We start from the raw sequence: 13259 nt of genomic DNA, 5'->3' as shown, positions 1-13259 counted from the left end.
AGTAAGAAGCATAAGGATGTAGAGGTACAACTCTGAAACCAGACCACCTGGTTAAATCCCAGTTCTGCTTTTTACTGGCTGACTGACATTGGGCAAGTTACTTAATATCTCTCTGTCTCAGTTTAATCAATAACATGGAGGTGATGGTATTGTTGTGAAGGTTAAATAAGTTAATCCAAGAAAATTGCTTAGAGAGTGCCCAGGACCTCACAAGTGCTCAATAAAGACTCAAAGAATTTTAACTTCATTAAAATGTAAAAGGAAACAAAGAAAGTTAGTCGCTCAGTTGTGTCCGTCTGTTTGAGATCCCATGGACTCTAGCCCACCAGGCTCCTCTGTCCATGGAATTCTCCAGGAAGGAATACTGGGGTGGGTAGCCATTCCCTTCTCCAGGGGATCTTCCCCACCCAGGGATTGAACCCACGTCTCCCACATTGCAGGCAGATTCTTTACCGTCTGAGCCATCAGGGAAGCCCTCATTGTAAACACCTCATCAGACCATCTTGAGGACCTCACCATTCAGTTATGACTTAGATACTGTCTGAAATGTGTTCCACAGTGTTTGTCAAGAGGGTGAGAAGGCATCAGGGGTGCTTCACCCCATATTTACTGCAGCACACGAGGGTACCGAGGAGCCTAGAGGGCTGAGGGCTGTGGAGGAGCTGAGAAACCTGGGGGGAAAAGTGGGGAAGAAGAAACAGCGCATACCATGGCTCCCACACTCCGTGATTCTGCACCCCCTCTAGTCCCAACAGGAAGTCATGCCATCAGAACCCAGACTGTGGAAGTCCTGGCCCGCTCCATGCCTCCAAAGAGGTTCACAGGAATACAGCTCCAGAGCCATGCCGTTCACTTGTGTAGAGAGAGAGCTCTAGTTTTGGAATCAGACAGTTTAAGACCTGAGACTTTTACTGTTAATATGACATGGACCTGTTTGTTTATTTCTCCTAACCTTAAATTCTTTATCAGTAAGGTAGGCATAATAATACCTAATTTTGTTTTTGTGAAAATGACATGAAATAATACATGTCATTTACTTGGCCCATGGTCTCACACACAAAGTGCTCTAACTAAAAACAAATATTGCTGATATTGCTGTTATTTTTCATATAACTGGTGAAACCTGGTTCTCCACAGCCTCAAAACATCTAGGGAGGTAGTTTGAGACCAAGAGTCATCTGCAAATTCCATGTTGGGATTCTTTTAAGATATAGCATGCTTCCCACTTCATCCAAAATTCTGGCCTGATTCCCTCAGTCAGTGGTTTTTAACCTTGTCTATGCGAACTGAACAGAACTGATACATTTGAATTGTCTGGAGAGCTTTAAAAAATGCTAACCCGGGCTACAACCCAGACTAATTATTTCAGAATATCTGAATTTATTAAGATATAGTTTATATACAATTAGATACACCCATTTTATGTGTACAGTTCTGTGAAATTTGACAAGTTTGTATACTTATGTAACTACCACCACTTTGCCTGTTTTAAAATTTTATATAAATAGAATCATAGCTTTGGTAATTTGTATATCTGGCTTCCTTTGCTCTGCATGTTTTGAGATGCAGTCAATTTATTGAATGTATTTGTGATTAACTCATAATATTCCATCACATGGATTTACAGCAATTTACTTATGGACTTACCTATTGATGGACGTTTGAGTTGTTCCCAGCTTGGGGCTATTATGAGTAAAGTGTTTATGAACATTCATAGACAAGCTTTTATGTAGACATGTTTTAAATTTTCTTAGGTAAATACCTATGATTGGAATTGTGGTACAATGCTGTTTTAAAGCTTGACCTGTTTTTAAAGATCTCAAGGTCCTTCACGTGCAGGCCATGGCATGTTGGAGCACTCCTGGATGGGTGTGTGCAGTAGAAGACAGGTGTGGCAGTTTTGGCCATCCTGATGTCACTCACTGTTAGCAGTCACAGGATCCCCAAATCTTCCTTAGTGGTTTCACCAGCTGCCAAGCTGTCTTCTGTGACTTGATATGACAGAGGGCTGCTGCATGAGTTCATGAGATGTTTTAAAACAAAGCTGATTTATTCAGCAATGTTTTTAAGCATATACCTAATACCAAATGAAGGGAACACAGAAATGACCTTAACAGCTCCTGCCTTTGGGGGACTTGGATGACCAAGATGAAGTAAGCAAGTACAGTATTTTCTGCCAGATGTTACGGCATAGTTTGAAGAACATCATAGAAACTGCCTGTTAATTAAAACATTCTATCGAATGACCCAGCCTTCCTTGTTATGCTGCTAATGCCTTTGGCAGAGGTCAGAATCTGCTCCATTTTAGGATGTAAGTATTGTTAGTGGCCTGCCCATGTTCCTTTGTTGTTGTTCAGTCACTAAGTCGTGTCCAACTCTTTGCGACCCCATGGCTGCAGCAGACCAGGCTTCCCTGTCCCTCACTCTCTCGTCCTGCTTTCAGTCTTTCCCAGCATCAGGGTCTTTTCAGTGAGTCGGCTCTTCCCTTCAGGTGGCCTAAGTATTGGAGCTTCAGCTTCAGCATCAGTCCTTCCAATGAATATCAGGGTTGATTTCCTTTGGGATTGACTGGTTTGATCTCCTTACTGTCCAAGAGACTCTCAAGAGTCTTCTCCAGCACTACAATTCAAAAACATCAATTCTTCAGCGCTCAGCCTTCCTTGTGGTCCAGCTCTCACATCCATGCATGACTACTGGAAAAACCATAGCTTTTAAAAAAATTTATTTTTTTTTAATTGAAGGATAAATGCTTTACATAATTTTGTTGTTTTCTGCTAAACATCAACATGAATCAGCCAGAGGGTGGCTCAGATGGCAAAACCAAATAACTTTGACTATATGGACCTTTGTCAGTAGTGATGTCTCTGCTTTTTAATACACTGTCTAGGTTTGTCGTAGTTTTCCTTCCGAGGAGCAAGCGTCTTTTAATTTCATGGCTGCACTGTCCTCAGTGATTTTGTTCTTTGGATTTCTTTTTTTAACCATAAGCACAAAAAGAGGTGCTCTGACTTATGATCATTCTGGTTAATTAGACATCAGTACTCTTGCCTGGAAAATCCCATGGGCGGAGGAGCCTGGTAGGCTGCAGTCCATGGGGTCGCTAAGAGTCGGACATGACTGAGTGACTTCACTTTCACTTTTCACTTTCATACACTGGAGAAGGAAATGGCAACCCACTCCAGTGTTCTTGCCTGGAGAATCCGAGGGACGGCGGAGCCTGGTGGGCTGCCGTCTATGGGGTCACACAGAGTCGGACACGACTGAAGTGACTTAGCATAGCATAGCATTAAAGTATATATGTGAAATTAAAATGCTAACATTAAAGAAATAAGCTGCTGATGTGCCTATGTTGGGGCAAGTTATCTAGATAGGATTTGGACAGAACTGGGACAACTACTGGACATCAATCAAATATAGTTTAATCTAGGTCCTTCTCTTTTTTTTCTTCTGCTTTTATTGAAGTCTAATGGACGTGTAGCACTGTATAAGTTTAAAGTGTACAGAATAATGATTTGACTTATATACATCATGAAATGATTATCACAATAAGTTTAGTGAACATTCATCATCTCCATGTAGGAACAACATTAAAGAAATTTAAAAAAAATTTTTAACTCAAAGAGTTAAAATGGAAATAATTGGACAAGAGAGAAGAAGCGGGAGAACCAGAACCCACTGGCACCATGGATGGCTCTGTTGGGCTTTCAAGGCTTTGGCCAGGACTGAACAACTTCCTTCAGTCTGTCGGCAGCTCCAGTGTTTCACTAACAGGCTCTAGGCTAGATCCACACACTATTCATCCATTCAGTCTTAAAGAGTTACACCTAGTCTGGCTTCCTAGCCCAAGAGACTTTGTCCTCCTTCTCCTCCTCCCAGGACCCTTCTCTTGGATTCTGCAGAGAATAAGTGGCCTTTATAAGGGATGTGCTCTCATAAGGTATTGGAACACTCCTCAGAACCCTAGCTCTTGCTTTCCCCTCTATCAATACTTAAAATGTATGTATCTTCTGACTCCAAAATCCAACTTCTGGGACTCTCTCCTGCACACATAATCACATGCACACAGGCATATAAGAGCAAGTATATACATTGATCATTGTTATTAATAGTGAAAAATAAGTCTAAATGTCTAATGGCAATGCTTGATTTAATCATAGTGTATGAAGGTGAAGGTGAAGGTGAAGTCGCTGAGTCGTGTCCAACTCTCTGCAACCCCATGGACTGTAGCCTACAAGGCTTCTCCATCCATGGGATTCTCAAGGCAAGAATACTGGAGTGGTTTACCATTTCCTTCTCCAGGGGATCTTCCCGACCCAGGTCTCCCGGGTCTCCCACATTAGAGGCAGACGCTTTAATCTCTGAGCTACCAGGGAAGCCCCAGTCATAGTGTATATGTAGTATGAAATACAGCTCGTAGAAACAATGAGGTAGATCTGCGTATGTGAACACAAAAACGTGTCTGTGATACGTTGAGGGAAAAAAAAGTTTGGGACCAATAAGTAGGAAATGGTCCTATTTAAATTTTTTTTCAGAAATGAGTCATCTTGAGTAGTGGGGAGGTGGGAGGTGGGAGGCAGGGAGTTCCTCTGCTAAAGGTCTGTAGGATGCATTTGTCACACTGTTGAGAGTGGTTGCCCCTGGGGAAATAGATCGTAATTGAGAATAAAATTGGAACAGAGAAGCTTTCACTTTTTAATTTTGAATATGTCTGATAAGTTGTAAAACAAGCATATATTTGTAAATTTTTTTAAAGCATCCTCCTTTTGGCTTCTGCCTTCTTCTGTGTCGGGGGTCGGGGTCCCAACCTGGGAGCTTCCTGCATCGACTTTCATAAGAACAAAATCTGGCTCCAATGCAAAGACAGACTTAGGTTCTAAGAAGAGTTCTCTAGTAGCAACACCACATATCTGGCGAAATTCTTATTTACCAGAGATAAAGAAAAGGAACTGGTACATGAGACACTAGCAGATGAGGCGTAAGGAACTTTATCATACCCACTAACTGAAATCTGCGAGGTGGTTCGCCACTTCGACTAGTTATTTTAAGCATCTGCCTTTTATTTAAAAGAACTTGATGTCATGGGCCTCAGCTATTATTCGGCTCGTACAGAATGTGTTGAAATCATCAGAAATCAAATATTAATGTAGCAGAAGATGCTTGCCCTGGAATGCCAGTCACACTCCACTCCTGCTTCCTAAGGAGATTGCAGGGACTTGTCCTGAGGAGACTGGACCACCGGTTGTTTTGTCCCTGGAAAAAAAAAAAAAAGAAAGGATAGAGAAGGGGAAGTGAGGAAGATGGTTATACAAGGTGATCCCCAAATCTTAAAGTATCTCATTGCTTTGCAAGCTTTATGACCACAGTAATAATCCCATTTTGATGGGTAAGCTCAAAAGCTGTATTTCCACTCAAAAGATACTTGAGCTGATAAAATGATTCTGATGTGACACAGCCAACCTAAATTCTTAGGGTAACTTGGTTAATGTCTGATTTATTGAAATATATCTCCTTTACTTAGGGTTCTAATATTTCCCTGATAGTCTCTTTTCTGTTTTCTCTTAAAATCAGGTTGAAGAACTACAGCCTGGGTTTTCTAAGTCCAATTACATGTTCATGGCCAAGGTAATGAAGACCACTGTTCTAAGATCACTTTGAATCCATTGCACAAAAATGTGCTGCCCTTCACATTATTGTTCTCATTTCTAGTGTTATGCCGATCTTAATCAAATCGACAGTGCTATGAAGTTCTGTAATTTGGCGGTGTTGCTTCCTTGTATTACCAAAGAGGTAAGTCCACACAGTAACAAGGAGCACTATTTATTTTATTAGTACAATTCCAGCCTCAACTATGAGTGAGTGGCTCAGATACATCTGGAGTTTTTTTCTATCCTAAAAGATTTTAACTTGGATTTAACGTGTACTGTGAAGTTTTAAAAACTGCTATAGCTAACCCTTCACCAGGAGACCCCTTGTATCTTGAATAGACATGAAAATCAGTTGTGGGCTAGCAGTTAAGATGTGGTGATGCTCTTTGGGTGTTACACAGCAGGGAGTAAGACAAGCCCCAGAGGAAGGATGGAGGAAGGTGTAATTCTGCAGAGCTGGTGATTACACTGGGGGAGGCAGCAAGCAAGCTAGACAGGCCACCCCCGTGACAGCAGGAGGTGTTTGCAGTGGCCACCATCAGCCCCCAGTGCACAGCAGGCTGTGCCTGTCCAAGGCCGTGGAGAGGACTAAAAATATGTACTAACGTTTTCTCGGTCTTTGAACCCCGTTAATGAAAAAGAAGCAGTCATATTACTTCTTGCCTTTTTTCCCACTAATTCAGAATTCTGGATGTGCTCTAAGTTTTAGGAATTTCATAGCATTAACAGCTCGGTCTGTGTTCCTGTGTACAGGTATTGTGGGAACCAAAAGAAATAGATAAATGTTTTCCTGTTCCCATCTCATGTGCTGTGCTGGGCTCATTCAACTCTTTGTGACCCTTTGGCCAGGCTCCTCTGTCCGTGGGATTTTTCAGGCAAGAATACTGGTGTGGGTTGCCATTTCCTTCCCTAGGGGAATCTTCCCAACCCAGGGATCAAACTCACGCCTTTTGTGTCTCCTGCATGGGCAGGCGGATTCTTTACCACTGAGCCACCTGGAAAGAAAACAGCCCGCCTTCTCCAGAAGATAGTTTGTGTAACTTTTTCTGCAGAAAACAGATTTTGTACCCCCAGGTTGCTTGCTCCTTTTTAGTGGTTGGGACCCTACTGTCTTTCACGTCTCTCCTGAGCAATGCCAGTTTGGGTTACATGCAGTCATTTTAAACTAAGTGTCTATGCATTCTTATTAGAAAGTTAAAGTGAAAGTTGCTCAATCATGTCCAACTCTTTGCAACCCCATGGATTATACAGTCCATGGAATTCTCCAGGCCAGAATACTAGAGTGGGTAGCCATTCCCTTCTCCGGGGATCTTCCCAACCCAGGGATCAAACCCGAGTCCTCCACACTGCAGGCGATTCTTTACCAGCTGAGCCACCAGGGAAGCCCATGCATTCTTATTAGAATACAAGATTAAAATGCAATATGATAATGAGATATACTACCTGGTATGAAATGCAAGTATCTATGCCTGACATTTAGGGCTCTCATAAGAGGGCCAAATTGATGAGCTTCAGGGTTTGATCCTTGGTTGCTAAGTCTTCTCTCCCTTTCCTCCTCCCTGCCAGCCAAACCTATCCTCCATGGCTTCAAATGCTACATACCTACCAGGGATCCTCAGATGTGTGTCTCTAGACCTCGCCTCTGAGTCTAGACCTGATTATCCAATGTCCTGCTTGACATCTCCGCTTGGATGACTCACAGACATCTCAGACTCAACTCATCATTAGGCCTTTGCATCCACTGTTCCTCCATCTGCCCCTGTTAGTAAATGGCATCTCCACCCCCCATAACTAGGAAAGCTGGGAACGCTCCTTGACTCTTCCTTGTCTCTCAGCCCCCCAGACCAGATGTCTCCCCAGTCACCAAGTTCTCAGAGTTGTTCTAAAACATGCCTTGAGTCATCCAGCTGCGTGCGTGCTCCCTCTCTCTCTCTACCCGTCTCACTCTCCAGCCAGCCCTCCAAGCAGGGCACCATCCTCTTTCACCCGAGCTACAATCATGTCAACCTCCCAGCTGGTCTCATAGCCTCTTGCCCCTGCTCAGTCATTGCTGGCTCCCAGTGTCAGCCAAAGCCATAGATTAAACATAAACCTCACACGTCACTTCCTTGCTTGAACACCCTTTGCTTTTAGGATGCAGTTCAGAATTTTTAGCATGCCTTTCAGGGCTGGTGCCCCTCTCTCCTCCTCTGCGCTGTGCTCCTCCCGCCTTGCACCCTTGGCATATGGCGTTCCCTCTTTCTGAAACATTCCCTTACGAACCACCCCCCACTCCCTTCATCCTTCAAGCCTCACCATAAACGGCATTTCTTCAGGAAAGATTCCCTTGGCACTCTCAGGCAAGAAGGCACCTCATGCTTTTCCTTCTTGTCATTTAGCACAGTTGTGATTCTATAGTTATTTGTATGGTTGTTCCATGAAAGTAGCAACTAGGTGTTTTTCATTCATCACTCTCTTCCTGGTGCCAAATATAGCGCCCGGCATATAACAAGGACTCCGTAAGTATTGGTAGGAAGGCTCCAAAGACTAATGCCGTACAAAAGAAAAAGAATAGCGCTAATAAGTAATACTAAATAGCTACGCTGTGCTGAGTCACTCAGTTTTGTCCGACTCTTTGCGACCCTATGGACTGTAGCCCCCCAGGCTCCTCTGTCCATGGGGATTCTCCAGGCAAGAATACTGGAGTGGGTTGCCATGCCCTCCTCCAGGGGATCTTCCCAAGCCAGGGATCAAACCCAAGTCTTTCTCATTGCAGGCGGATTCTTTACTGTCTGAGCTACCAGAGAAGTCCAAGAATACTGGAGTAGGTAGCATATCCCTTCTCCAGGGGAGCTTACCTACCCAGGAATCGAACCCAGGTCTTCCACATCGCAAGCAGATTCTTTACCGTCTAAGCCACCAGGGAAGCCCAAGAATACTGGAGTGGGTGGCCTATTCCTTCTCCAGGGGATCTTCTCCATCCAGGAATCGAACCAGGGTCTCCTGCATTGCAGGTAGACTCTTTACCAGCTGAGCTAGTAATAAATGTAGCTAAGAAAGCTGGGCCATGTGGAACTATTTATGTAATAAGCAAAACAGCATTAGCAAATATTTCCCACATTACTTATTTTTCCAATAATTTATATTCCTAGTTGTTTTTTTTTAACGTGGTTCAGATACTGTCAGGAATATCTCAATTTCTTTTTCAGTTAGAAACTAGAATGAGGCAAATTATCTGTAGTATCCACTTTCTGTAAAGGGTTTCTAAGTTGAAGTATATCACATCAGTGATTTTGCTGACCCAGTTATTTATTTCCAACATATCTAGCTTTGGCATTCGTTACAACAAAGGCAGCTCAGCCATCAGTTTTCTCTCCCTTTTGTGAACTTGCAAAGCATCTGTGCTTCTTTGTATGGCACTCGTACCCTCTTCTTGGCATCACAGTTATTCGTGAAATGACTTCTGTCCTTATCAAGGAGCCTGGAGCTCGTCACACAGCACTTAATATTGGGACTGTCAGCCCTTGGGCCTCTAGAGCCCAGATTCGTGCATGTAAGCGGCTTTATGTTTCCAGAATCTGAAATTACGGTATTTTATTATTCATGTGAACTTTTCTTGACCCTAGAAAGGTAATGTCAGGTCCTGGGAAGCATTCCTTCTTTTAAAATAAAAGGGATTCCTGTGTCTGAGACAATGTGAGAGTGATCACTGAGTGAAATAATGATGACCTCAGTAGCCTGAAAGTTGTTTGCCCAGAGGAAGTGTCCAAGTTATTGGCTCAGAGCAACCTGAGAAGGCTCAAATGTAAAAAAACATTGTGTAAGATTTTGAGTTTTAGTGAGGGATGTGCTAATTCAGTAAAGAAAAAAAAAACTACTTTAAAAATGTTATAAAACTTTGAAATGACATTCATTGCTCCTCTAAGACAAACTCTTTTTGGACAATAAATACAATATACCAGAAACGACTACAGAAAGAGTATGCCTCTGGGAGTGTAGAAATTAAAGCAAGTGATATAGTTGTCTTTGAAATTACTTGTAGTTTAAAGTCCTGGGCTTTATTTACAACCTGTTCTACAGATTGATAATCATCACTTTCCTTAGTAACCACTCTTAGTAAAAAAAAAAAATCCTAAATTTTTTTTGGTTTTGGCTGCACCACTCAGCCTGTGGTATCTTAGTTCCCCAACCAGGGATTGAACCCAGGGCCCTGGCAGTGAAAGCACGGATTCTAACCACTAAGCCATCAGAGAATTCCCTAAAATCCTAAATCTACTTTAAATATCTTCAGTTCTAAGTTCTGTTTTAATTAAGATCTCATATTTGATTATCTTAGTTAAGACTGTCAGTTTTTCAGATAAGTTTAGAAAGTGTAGTCAGTCCCCAACTCTTAATCTATCTTCCTGTTGTAAGGAATCCAGCAATGTTGTCCAGGGTCTCATTTGTTAGAAATTTGTATTTGCCTATTTTTTTCTCAGTTAAATGTATTTCTTGTGCATTACCTTCTGTGCTATTCTTGCCTGGGGAATATATTCTTCCTTGTACATTAAGAAATGTTTTTGATAAAGCCATTTTGGAGTGGATACTTTCCCACTATCTGAACAGACATTTCCTGAATGTAGGTAGGAAGTGTTACTCTGTTTACATACTCCAATTTGCACTCTTTTGTCTCTTACCTTATGTTTATCTGCATTCAAAATACATTATTTCTAAAATATACATATATATATTATTTCTTAAGCTTTCTATGTAAAAAACACCTTAAAGAAGTTTTTTAGCCTTCCTTGTAATGAATTTTTTTAATATGCTGTCTAAAAAAAAAAAAAGAAACTCGTGACTTGATAGACATGAGTTTGAGTAAGCTCCGGGAGTTGGTGATGGACAGGGAAGCCTGGCGTGCTGCCATCCATGGGGTTGCAAAGAGTCAGCTTTGCACAACTGAGCAACTGAACTTAACTGTAATTTTCTTAAAATAACTGTTGATATAGCATCAGTTTGGGATCAGTCATTCTTAACCAGTATGCAGTCTAGTAAAGTTGATGTCTGATAAATCATTATTCAAATGCCCAGAGTATAATGGCTTAATATGTCTCTCTCTTATTTATCCAAAGTCTTTAGTAGACAGTATTGATGTATTTTCTCAAAACGTAATATTTTCTGACATTTTCAGATCAAAAAAATCTGTATTTTTAAATGTGTGTGCTTGAATAAGTGAAAAAAATTACCTTTACTCATTTATATTAAAAATATGGTGCTGCTCTGTCAGAGGCTTGGGACACAGTGAGAAATAAAGCAGATCCTATCTTTGCCACCATGAATTCTATAGTCTGAAGGCAGGCACTGAACAAGTAATAGCAATAAAGTATGATGAGGGTAATAGAGATGAAAGCACAGAGTTTATGAGAAAATAAAACTGGGACTGCAACCTGAACTAGGGCTAAGAAAAGCCTTCTTGAGATTCTGACAGGTAACTGAGCTTCTAAGGAAATTAGAATTTAAACCCAGTCGTTTAAATCTTTAAGACTTTCTTGGGGGTGGGAGGCTTGTTAAAAATATGAATTCCTGGCCTTTTTATAGAGAGAAAGAAGTGCCGAGCTGCAGAGGGTGGTGACAACAACCTCACTGTCAGTGTGACTCACTCTGTCCATTGAGGTCTGCTCTGCGGGCCTAGTGCTCCGATGGTCCCTGGGTGAGAGAACAGAGGAAGGCACGTGGTGGCTGAGTTCTTGGCATCGCAGCCTCAGGAGATGAGGACCTTTGAGGACATGGCTGTGGACTTAGGGAGAGTGGGTCTGCTGGACCCATCTCAGAGGAAGCCATACAGAGACACGACTGATGGAAAACATTAGTCGTTGGATCTGCCTGGGGGATGAGCTCTGAAAATCAGATGTGCCTGCCCACTTGGTTCAAGGGGAAGAACTGGAGTACGGGAGGGAGAGGACTTGCCCAAGGCCAGAGTCTAGGCTGAAAACTCTTAAAAGCTAGGACCTAACTTACATGCAGAATATCTGTAGGAAGGAGCCATATAGTGTCAGGGTTCAGTTCAGTTCAATCGCTCAGTTATATCCGACTCTTTGCCACCCCAGGACCTGCAGCATGCCAGGCCTCTCTGTCCATCACCAACTGCCGGAGTTTACATAAAATCATGTCCATTGAGTCAGTGATGCCATCCAACCATCTCATCCTCTGTCGTCCCCTTCTTCTCCCGCCTTCAATCTTTCCCAACATCAGCATCTTTTCAAATGAGTCAGTTCTTTCCATCAGGTGGCCAAAGTATTAGAGTTTCAGCTTCAACATCATGCCTTCCAATGAACTCTCAGGACTGATCTCCTTTAGGATGGACTGATTGGATCTCCTTGCAGTCCAAGGGACTCTCAAGAGTCTTCTCCAACATCACAGTTCAAAAGCATCAATTATTCAGCACTCAGCTTTCTTTATAGTCCAACTCTCACATCCATACATGACTGCTGGAAAAACCATAGCCTTGACTAGACGGACCTTTGTTGGCAAAGTAATGTCTCTGCTCTTGAATATGCTATCTAGGTTGGTCATAGCTTTCCTTCCAAGGAACAAGAGTCTTTTAATTTCATGGCTGCAGTCACCATCTGCAGTGATTTTGGAGCCCAAAAAAATAACGTCTGCCACAGTTTCCACTGTTTCTCCATCTATTTGCCATGAAGTGATGAGACCAGATGCCATAATCTTAGTTTTCTGAATGTTGAGCTTTAAGCCAACTTTTTCACTCTCCTCTTTCACTTTCATCAAGAGGCTCTTTAGTTCTTCTTCACTTTCTGCCATAAAGGCAGTGTCATCTGTGTATCTGAGGTTATTAATATTTCTCCTAGCAATCTTAATCCCAGCTTGTGCTTCCTCCAGCCCAGTGTTTCTCATGATGTACTCTGCATAGAAGTTAAATAAGCAGGGTGACAATATACAGCCTTGATGTACTCCTTTTCCTTTTTGGAACCAGTCTGTTGTTCCATGTCCAGTTCTAACTGTTGCTTCCTGACCTGCATACAGATTTCTCAGGAGGCAGGTCAGATGGTCTGGTATTCCCATTTCTTGAAGAATTTTCCACAGTTTATTGTGATCCACACAGTCAAAGGCTTTGCCATAGTTAATAAAGCAAAAATAGATGTTTTTTCTGAAACTCTCTTGCTTTTTTGATGATCTAGCGGATGTTGGCAACTTGATCTCTGGTTCCTCTGCCTTTTTCAAATCCAGCTTGAACATCTGGAAGTTCACGGTTCATGTATTACTGAAGCCTGGCTTGGAGAATTTTGAGCATTACTTTACTAGCGTATGAGATGAGTGCAATTGTGTGGTAGTTTGAGCATTCTTTGGCATTGCCTTGCTTTGGGATTGGAATGAAAACTGACCTTTTCCAGTCCTGTGGCCACTGCTGAGTTTTCCAAATTTGATGGCATATTGAGTGCAGCACTTTCACAGCATCATCTTTTAGGATTTGAAATAGCTCAGCTGGGATTCCATCACCTCCACTAGCTTTGTTTGTAGAGATGCTCCCTAAGGCCCACTTGACTTCACATTCCAGGATGTCTGGCTCTAGGTGAGTGATCACACCATCATGATTATCTGGGTCATGAAGATCTTTTTAATACAGTTTTTTCTTGCCAC

The 13259-nt window shown here is 42.2% G+C and overlaps 1 protein-coding gene across 1 annotated transcript in view; it reads left to right on the top strand.

Moving 5' to 3' along the window:
- The window catches only part of RMDN2 (regulator of microtubule dynamics 2), a 68310-nt gene that overhangs the window by 49188 nt on the left and 5863 nt on the right, over nt 1–13259 (top strand). The window contains exons 9-10 of the mRNA XM_010855592.1: nt 5569–5622; nt 5707–5787. Coding sequence (XP_010853894.1) covers nt 5569–5622; nt 5707–5787 — 135 coding nt within the window. The remainder of the gene's footprint in view (nt 1–5568; nt 5623–5706; nt 5788–13259) is intronic.

Source organism: Bison bison, unplaced genomic scaffold, assembly GCF_000754665.1.
Source record: "Bison bison bison isolate TAMUID 2011002044 unplaced genomic scaffold, Bison_UMD1.0 scf7180017864366, whole genome shotgun sequence".
Classification (NCBI taxonomy): domain Eukaryota; kingdom Metazoa; phylum Chordata; class Mammalia; order Artiodactyla; family Bovidae; genus Bison; species Bison bison.
The sequence above is the reverse complement of the archived record's forward strand: the minus strand, read 5'-3'. Positions and strand labels throughout refer to the sequence as shown.